The following is a 9,505-nucleotide window of genomic DNA, read 5'->3' on the forward strand; positions in this document are numbered from 1 at the left end:
CATACAATATGGCTCTATTAAGACTGCCGTTAAGCAATTAGAATCCTAGGCCAGGTGGCCAGGCTATATTAAACCTCATCTACCTAGTTCAGTCATTTCAACTATTAAACCTCATCTACCTAGCAAATAATTTAACCTTTTAAACTATCCACCTATTTAACTGTTCAGTCATTCCAACTATATTAAACCTCATCTACCTAGTTCAGTCATTCCAACTATATTAAACCTCATCTACCTAGTTCAGTCATTTCAACTATATTAAACCTCATCATGTTGGTTGCCAATTAGCACATCATCTGTTTTAACAATATATTTCACACCATATGTTTTGCATTTTCATGCACTGGTAATTCCCTGGAATTGTGTTTTCTAGTTTTTTTGCTGTTTCTTGTGGACTAGGGGTAACTCTTTAAGATTAAGGAGGGTGCCCGGTGATATCCCTTGGGCAATTCTCGATATTAACCCTCTCTTGTTCAATGTATTAAATACAAGGCGAGACACTACAGGTGAATAGGGTAAAAAAATAACTAGCAGCTATCACTATGAAACTTCCCCAGTTGATTACTTACATTAATATGGAAAAAAGTGTATTACAAGTTATCTGAAATGTAATGTTTAAATATGCAAATTAGGCATCATCTAATTAAATATGTGCTGATTTGCAAAAACTAAATCTGATTATTGGATGAAGCCAGGTTCAAAATTACCTTTTCATTGTGTTTACATAATTAAATGAAAGTCTTTTACACAGGAAATTTGTATTAGAAAAAAAAAAAAACTTTAACTGACAAAACCAGATCTGACCCCATGACTGCCGGACTAGGGGCTTATGTGGAGAATGTGACGTGACCATGCTATACTTCATGTTGACACTTCAAACTGGAAAGAACGAGACATCAGATGATGAAAAAGTTGTGCAGTAGCCTATACTGTGGGCTACTAAATGATTGCCGCCTAACCATTTCCTGGCACAGATTAATCAATCACAGAATTCCACGAGTTTGACGAAGGCCAAGACACAAACGTGATCAGGGGCACACAACTGCTTATATCTTGCAGGCGCACACCACGATAACGATCCCATTAACAAAGGGAAAAAAGGAAATGTGTCTACGTGCCAAACATACACTGTTTAATGTATAGTAATCAGCCTATCTACAGTTGTGTGCAATCCTTATTAAGAGTGTTGTAACAGTGGCGTTGATTGAGAATATCCTGCATCAAGCCTTGCATAACCGGATGCACAGAGATTGGAGTCCTCTAACAGCCGTTTGCCTGAAGTTTACCCTGTTTCACCTCATCCTACAGGCCCCTCTCCGCTTGGGTCCATTGTCTATCGGAATGCCCCACAGGAGCACTTACTGCCCCAGTGATCTCCATACGTAAACAGAAACTCAAACTGCAGACAAGCTGGCACGGAAGTAGGGAAGATAACATGAATGCAATAGGGGGGTGTGCTGATACAGATAATTCTGACAATATTTCAGCAAAGGTTATGTTCACAAAACTGACCTTTGTACAGTGGTGGGATGTAGGCCTATAATATAACTATGTAAACTGAGATTAAGTTCAATGAAGGAGGAGTAGGCCTATAGTGCCCGTGTTGAGTGATCTTTACTGTAGATGAACTGGATTTGAACTGCGGATGGATGCACAGTCAGTGCATTGAGGACTTGTAAAGTGCATTGGACAACACTACATAGTGGCCATTGGAAAAGTTGGCTGGACCTTAATTATCTTTATAGATCTCAGAGGATCAGTAATAGACAGTTATTATATCCATCTTCTTTTTATGAATATGTGTTTATGCTTCCTAGCAGACACTTTTCTCCAAAGCAACTTACAGTGACATTGATAAGCATTACATTAAAATGAACAGTTTAAAGAGAAGTCATATAGCTTAAATAAAAAATACCAACATTAGTGATCGACTACATGAAATGTAACAGAATAAGAATAACCATAAACATGACAGTAGACTTAATTAGATACAAGTTAAAACAGATGAGTCTTTTTAAAGATCCAAACTTTCACTAGAACAAAGAGCATTATTAAGCAATATAGCATGAGTGAGAGTGGGAATGGTAATGGATATTCCCACAGGTGGTGTTCGGCCGTAGCCACGATGTTTCAGGGTGTACAGTATGCTTAAAGCACCATTAACTCAGACATCTACTGTGCGGACATCTATGCAAGGCATCATTGGTGAAAATCATCAACTGACCATCAGCAACTAGACCACATGATACAAGTTAATGTGTTCATGCCATATGCAAATGACTCTATGTGGATCAATGCATGCTGAAAACATTATACATCATTCCAGCCTGATACCTTTGCCTCCATACCATGCTCACCATTAAGAACATCATGCTAACCATGCTTCATTGTAGCTCAACAAAACCATGTCCTGATTTGTCTTAAAAGTACAAGGCTATTAATGCTAGGGAATTTTAACTTTCCATTGTTTGAAGTCTTCAACAGATCAGTGCAATTTTGAAATGAGCAGTGGTTACTTTGTAAACACCACAAAACAGACCTTTTCACAGTTGTGATATTGAACAACACTGACATAACTACTAGCACATTCAGTAATATGGACACAATCATGGTCTAAAATAACACAATTTGTTATAAATAAGCAGCTAATAATACCGCCCAGAAGAATGGAGAAGTCTGAGAAGTGTTCACTTGTTTGCCAGAGAACTTCAAACTGCTGCCAAGCAATCAGCTCCATACTGACATCCATGTTGAATGCGTGGGTGTGTGTGTGGTTGAGTTCTCTGAGGTCACCATGCAGGCCCAAACAGGAAACCCCTCCTTGAAGATTCTGGGTGCCTGAGAGGAGTTTCTCAGGACACACACACACACACACACACACACACACACACTTGTAGGTGAGTGTGCCAGATGTCCTCATAAGGGGCAGTCATACTCCCTTAGCCTTTCTCCTCTGCTCCTGTGCTGCCGGCGTCGCCTGAGAACAAGGGTCAAGGGTCATGGAACAAATGAGGACTAACTCACTGCTGATATAGCACAGCACTGGGATTATCTTTGGACTGAATGGTCCACACAGGACGTCACTGTGAAGCATTAGTCTACAGATTCAGAGCATAATTAATTGAAGTCCAGCTAATAAAAGAAAGTTACCACACCATAGTACAGAAGATATACTGTATAGGGCATTGGAAATGTATTGTATACCTGATGTCATACCATAGTACAGAATATATAATGTAGAGGGCATTGGAAATTTATTGTATAATTGATGTCATACATTTTATTGCACGACTAAAACGGAAAAACTCTTTAATTTAAAACATTTAACAACTAATTTAAACATTAAACCAGATGCTTCCAGTGTAGAGTGGACAGGATAATGGTGGCATGTGGCATTGTGCATTGAGTCCAGGCCTAATTGCCTTACCTCCACAGCAGGAAGAGCAGAGCTCCTGCCCCGATGAGCAAGAGGAAGAGGCAGACCACCACCACAGTTCCAGCATTCCCTTTCCTCTCACACGGTTCTACCACACAACACACCCAGCAGAGCAGAACACACAGCAAAATAGTGAGTAATGTAATGTTCTCCTGACAGGAAAGGCTAGTTTAACAAAGCCTATACATATTCGTACATTTGTTATCAATGTTTAAATCCTCCTTTTCAGGGACCAACATTTTCAGTGATCAAATAATGAATATACAAAATCTATTATAGTGGGCAATATTTCATTGAACTGTTCAATGCTTCAAGGGAAGAGGAGAGATAGACTTCTCCGCAATATTTCTGAATCTTTAACCTGTAACTGCTATACACTCATTCATTTAATTTCTGTGACATTGAAATACAGAAATGAAAAACATAGCACTGTATAGATCTTTAACACTTCAAGTCTTAACACACTACTGGGTGATTCTCCAACTATGGTACTTTTTGGACCTGAACATTTTCAGAAAATGAAACATTTTTAATTAAAATATTACTGGCATAATTTGTTTCCCCAGTATGCCTAGATACCTGCCCTGAAGTTGGCTGTGCTGATTTTTATGGAATAATATGTATTTTTTGACATTTTTCCAGACAATGGCAAAAGCAATGGTCATTTCCACAACCGAACAAAAACAAGCCAACCTGTCTACCTATCACTACCATGGAGACAGATGTGGAAAAGACGGTCGTGGAAATGACATTTTCCCACTTTTCCTCTAATATCTCATGTTTGACTAGCCTGTTAGTGTTAGTTTTAGAGTTAGCATTAAATAATCTCAAATTACACCTAATGAAATGGTAAAAATCCAGATTTTTTCCCATCGGAATGAATTATGAGCGCTTCAGAAATGACGTACAATAAACATACTCGCGGTATTTCTCATATTTACCTTGATATATCTCCTATGTATTAACCTCTGCTGGGATCATTCTTTTATTCAGCCATGTGGATCCCTCTGGAGTGTCAGTTGCTATGGTTAATGAGTATACAAATCTAGAATACTGAGCCTGGGATTGCATTTTATGCAGAGGTGTGGAAATGACGGTGAACCCAAGGGACAAGTGTTTAACATGTTTAAAATATGCCAAATCGAAAAGAAATATAAAAACAAATAGTAGATTTGAATGAATTGGGTTATAATGCATCCTTTCTGTTTGAATTTAAAATTATATCAGTATTAGATTTTAAGTGAGATAAGGTCGAAGACCCAAAGTCTGGCCTAGGGACAGAGGCAAAATAGTAAAAAACACATATAAAATGTCTTATATTTTATAAAAAACAACATAATTGAACAATGATTTTTTATATATAGGTTCCCCTAAATATGTAGTAAGTGTGAAAAAAAAAAAAAAAGTAGAAATGTTTTTTATTTTTTTAAATATATGTCAAGGACAGAAAAAGTACCAAAGTTGGAGAATCACCCGCCTACATACTTGCACAAATCTGCTCACACTTACCTGACTAAGTTAAAGGAAAATTCCGGTATTTAGCACTTTGAGTCCCTTTTCTGGTTTGTTTTGGATGAACTAGAGTGGTGGACACCAAAATTTTGACGTCCTGTCTCGACTTTTCTGACTTGTTTTGAATCGCCTTTGACTAATCAGAGTGGCTTCCTACAGGCATGCTGAAACATGTCCTAAAACAACACTTAACATTCGTTTTCTGTGCAACTGTGCAACTCACCGAGTGGTTAGTGGTGTTAGTTGATTATTAAAATCAAATATATCGGCGCAATGTATGATTTCCAGCCGTCTTATTTGCTATTGTGGAACAATTTTTTCAGACACCTCACAACCGCGTATAAACTTCCACTCAATATTTGAGCCTGAAGCATAGATGGTGGCGCAGTAATATCAATGTGCAATGAGTCTTCCAACAGAAATCTATGGGATTTTACAAAATGCCAAATAAAACACGACAGAAACTGTATTTCGCTACGCTACTTGTTTTGGAACATCAACGAACACCACTAACCACTCGGTGAGTTGCACAGTTTTGAAAACTATCGTTAAGGGTTGTTTTAGGACAGGGGTGGGCAAACTGCGGCCCGCGGGCCCGCCAAGCACTTTCATCCGGACCGCCGAGCATTTAATTTGGTTATCAGGCTGCTCACTATTTTTTTCCAGCCATAGAGACGACGTTGGTTAGCTTTACTGCAAACTGGTTTTCACTCTCCTTAGAGAACGTTTACAATGTCAATGTCAAAACATCAGGTTAAATAGAGATAACATCATGTTAAACTAAGTTAACTCTTAGTTTGCAGCAGATCCTCTGCAGCAGATCTAACGTGAACATTATGCGATCCATTTAATTGAGAACGTGTCTGCACTCACGAGAGGGAGAGAGAGCCGCAGGTTCCAGCTGGCTTGTCATTGTTGATAATTGATATCTCCTTCTTATAAAAAAACTTTTAAAAGGAAATCATGAAGGCAACTACTGACCATTTAAAAACTGTGAGAGGGCCCAGCCGTAGGTACAGCACTAGCCATAGCGGAGCAGGCAGAAGATCATTGAGAAATAAGCGTGAATTAAAGCGACAGTGCACAATTTATGCATTTGTTAAACAGCATAAAATTAGCAGTATTTTTAAGCGATTAATATTTTAAAAGAAATACTTTTCATACTAAATTATAGGCTATAATGTATTTTTTTATGTGTGTGTCGTGGGGCGGGGGGGTGGGGTGGGGGTGTGCGGCCCGCCGGCCGATTTTGAAAACCCAATGTGGCCCTTGAGCCAAAACGTTTGCCCACCCCTGTTTCATGTTTCAGCATGCCTGTACGCAGCCACTCTGACTAGTCAAAGGCGATTCAAAACTAGTCAGAAAAGTCGAGACAGGACCAATCGTCAAAATGTCGGTGTCCACCACTCTAGTTCATCCAAAACAAACCAGATAAGGGACTCAAAGTGCTAAATACCGGAATTTTCCTTTAAAGGCTCAGTCAAAATGGCATGTCAAAACATCTCAACGTCTCAAGTTTCACTAATGTCTCATACTGAATCCACTACTGCTACCGTATCTACTATTATAAACTGCTGGGTGTATTGTGAAGGGAAAACACATCTTATCAATCTCATCTGCCCACCAAACTGTGGCATTGCATAGACTCTTACCAGAGGTGTAGGTGGCCGAGCTGTGACCCAGCTTGTTGCTGACCACACAGGTGAATTTGCCGCAGAAGTGCGCCGTGATGTAGAGGGTGGAGTTGTCGGCCGAGACATGGCCCTGCGAGCCGTCTACCTTGACCTGCTCATGCAGCCAGCTGAAGACGGGCTGGGTGCCCCACGCCTCCTTGCAGTGCAGCGAGGTATGAGAAACGTTCACCATCACCGACACGTGGTACACGGCCACTGGACACAAGAGAGCACAGAGAATGAGACGCTAACCTACACAGCACTAAACCACTGAGAGACTTTACACAGCACTAAACCACTGAGAGCAAGACTTTACACAGCACTAAACTACTGAGAGACTTTACACAGCACTAAACTACTGAGAGACTTTAAACAGCACTAAACTACTGAGAAACTTTACACAGTACAAAGTACGAAAAAGTGACTGTTTTTTTTAAAGATGTAGAATAGGTCTGGAATCTACAGGTCTAAGGTCAAATCAAGTAATGGTTAGAGCAAAATTGTGGTAAGTGCAACACAGCCACAGTATGAATGAAAAAATGAATATTAAGTAGCAGTACACATGAAACTGAAAAAAAAAACTTAAGTCTTGATTTTATAATCAATTTCTTACAATACTCTTCAACAACGTGCTGAGCAGAGGCTATGTGTCCCAAGTGATCTGTCACGTTTATGGTGTACACTCCACTGTCGTCATGGACAAAGTTGGTGATCTTTAACACAGCACCCTGCTCTTCTATGAAGATGCGTTGGTTTGGTGCCTGCCCCGGGTACTCTGCAACCTTCACCCGCGTGGGGTGCTTGGGGTCGGACGGCATGTGCTCCCACACCACCGTGGGAACGGCCTGCTTGGTCCTGATGTCGATCTCGGTACGCAGAACCAGAGTTTCCCCTCGGACCACATACAGTGGCTTTGGGTCCAGGAAGTGGACAGACACCGATTGGCACACCTGGGACACTACTCAGAAACAACAAAACAAACATGAAAAGTATTTTTTTGGAAATAGCAAAACATTGTATCACACAATGAGCAACTGCTGCAGAAAACTGGTCAGGTAAAATAACCACAACTGTGATCTGATGATTTTTGTTGCAGACAGTGAACCAGATAACTGTTTCTAAAACAAGATTCAGAAAACAAGACAACACAAGTGAAGGTTAGAAAGCCTTTTACATTTACATTTTATCTTACAAGCCAAGAAATTGCTATTGTAAAATAATCTATGATTGGTTATAGTTTAAATTCCTAGCAACTCATAACTTGATTTCGGACTTCTCTCATGTGTCTATGATATGTCTAAAATGCAGTCATGAGCCACATGTTAATATGAATTATTTATCTATTTTTCGGCTCTAATGTGCCCTCTTGGAAATCTGTTCATCTGTTCATTTGAACTCTTTAACACAAATAGTGTAGTGAGGGAACGTTGCCATGCCAACCCCTCTGTAAAAACAATAACAAGATTGGACGGGGCAGGACATGATATGAAAACACAACACACGTTTGACCGTGCATGCATTCCGTGATTTACACAGTGGAGCTGCCAAGAATCTAGAACAACCTCCAATTGTCTGATTCACCTCAAGTGACCACTGCTTAACACAATGCAAACATAAACAGACACGCACATTCACACTGCTTGGGATACAATGTCTGGGTTCCTGAAGCATTTGAGTTTGGGAAGATTTACTTTGTGTCCAGACAACCATGCAGAAATCACACCACCCATATACTGTATAACCAACCACAGGAAAGTCACAGATATGCACACATACAGTATACACTGTACTGTAGGTCTGCATGCTCCGTTTCTAACTAGTAGCCCTTATTTCTTGTAAAAACAATGATCAGTGGACAAAATAAACCTTGGCACTGAAGGTACATTTCAAAGAGAGGGAATAGCTATTCAGTTAAAATACAGATTTGCTCAAAGGCTATTACACAATCCAAAGTCAAAAGACAATAAAACTCACACAAGCCCAGCATTAAGAAGAGAGCCCAGATAGGTGACTGTGTCCTGAGTTCCATGTTACACATCTGGGGGGGAAGAGCGCACAAGTCCAGCACAGCAGTCCAACACCAACATAAACTTCTCTGAAACCTGCGAGCTGTGACACAGCATAAACCAAATTGATCTATAGATCACTCTACAGATATGCTACAAGACATATCAGTAGCAACACATGAGAGACTGTATCAGTGCCTGCTGCGTGGGAATCACCTACCTTTCTGTTGTTGAGGCACGCCGATGTTTCTCTGAGACTTTGGTAAAGAGGAGTTTCTCTCTATCACACACAGACACACACGCAAAACGTTTTACCCACAAGGAGTGGCTACGCAATCCACCCAGGTCACAAGGGCCGATCATAAAATCCTTACAATGCCATTAACAAACCTGTAAGGCTGCCCTCCGAGCACAACAGAAGGCAGAGAGAGAATGAAAGCGCCTCAGAAATCCTCTGGCACAGATAAGGAAACACTTTGATGGGATACGTCAGTGAGATGAGTGACAAGCCAGCGAGTTAGCATGTCTGTGCAATTCAGAGGTTTGCTCCGAACATGTGCTTCCTCCCTGCAGATGAACACAAGCAGAAGTCTGCGAGGCGTCACCTTGTTTTTCAGCCAGACCAACTTCCTGTTCAGCCTGGGGCTCTAGTTAGTGGTGTCCACTTCAGACGACATGATATTGCTAAGCTGATATTACAACATGTAACATGGACTATTGTCTAGAGTTGCAATGCTGGCACAAAGCAGCTTGTTTTATTGTCTCCACAAGTATGCAGTGTTTTTTTTATCATATGAGTCGGTGATAACAATAACCAGAACAATGAAACAATAAAAGAAGGTGAAAGCATATTCAGAACTTGAAACAATATACAAATG

At 40.3% G+C, this 9,505-nt stretch overlaps 1 protein-coding gene across 2 annotated transcripts; it reads right to left on the reverse strand.

Moving 5' to 3' along the window:
- Nucleotides 1-1,784: 1,784 nt before the first annotated feature.
- Nucleotides 1,785-9,192, reverse strand: LOC143118636 (uncharacterized). 2 transcript variants are annotated; one of them, XM_076279667.1, is made up of 7 exons: nt 9,018-9,192; nt 8,848-8,907; nt 8,596-8,659; nt 7,235-7,579; nt 6,601-6,837; nt 3,428-3,524; nt 1,785-2,977 (listed from the first exon to the last, which is right to left on the reverse strand). In XM_076279667.1, exons 3-7 carry the CDS (start codon nt 8,657-8,659, stop codon nt 2,917-2,919), a joined length of 804 nt encoding a protein of 267 aa, XP_076135782.1. In that variant the 5' UTR covers nt 8,848-8,907; nt 9,018-9,192; the 3' UTR covers nt 1,785-2,916. The 2 variants fall into 2 exon arrangements, with proteins under 2 accessions (XP_076135782.1, XP_076135781.1); XM_076279666.1 differs by having other exon boundaries at nt 8,596-8,730.
- Between the last annotated feature and the right edge of the window lie 313 nt (nt 9,193-9,505).

Source organism: Alosa pseudoharengus, unplaced genomic scaffold (assembly GCF_046254945.1).
Source record: "Alosa pseudoharengus isolate Yale_2024_CS ecotype anadromous, Long Island Sound unplaced genomic scaffold, YU_APseudo_1.1 YU_APseudo_1.1_scf_12, whole genome shotgun sequence".
In the NCBI taxonomy this organism is placed as follows: Eukaryota; Metazoa; Chordata; class Actinopteri; order Clupeiformes; family Clupeidae; genus Alosa; species Alosa pseudoharengus.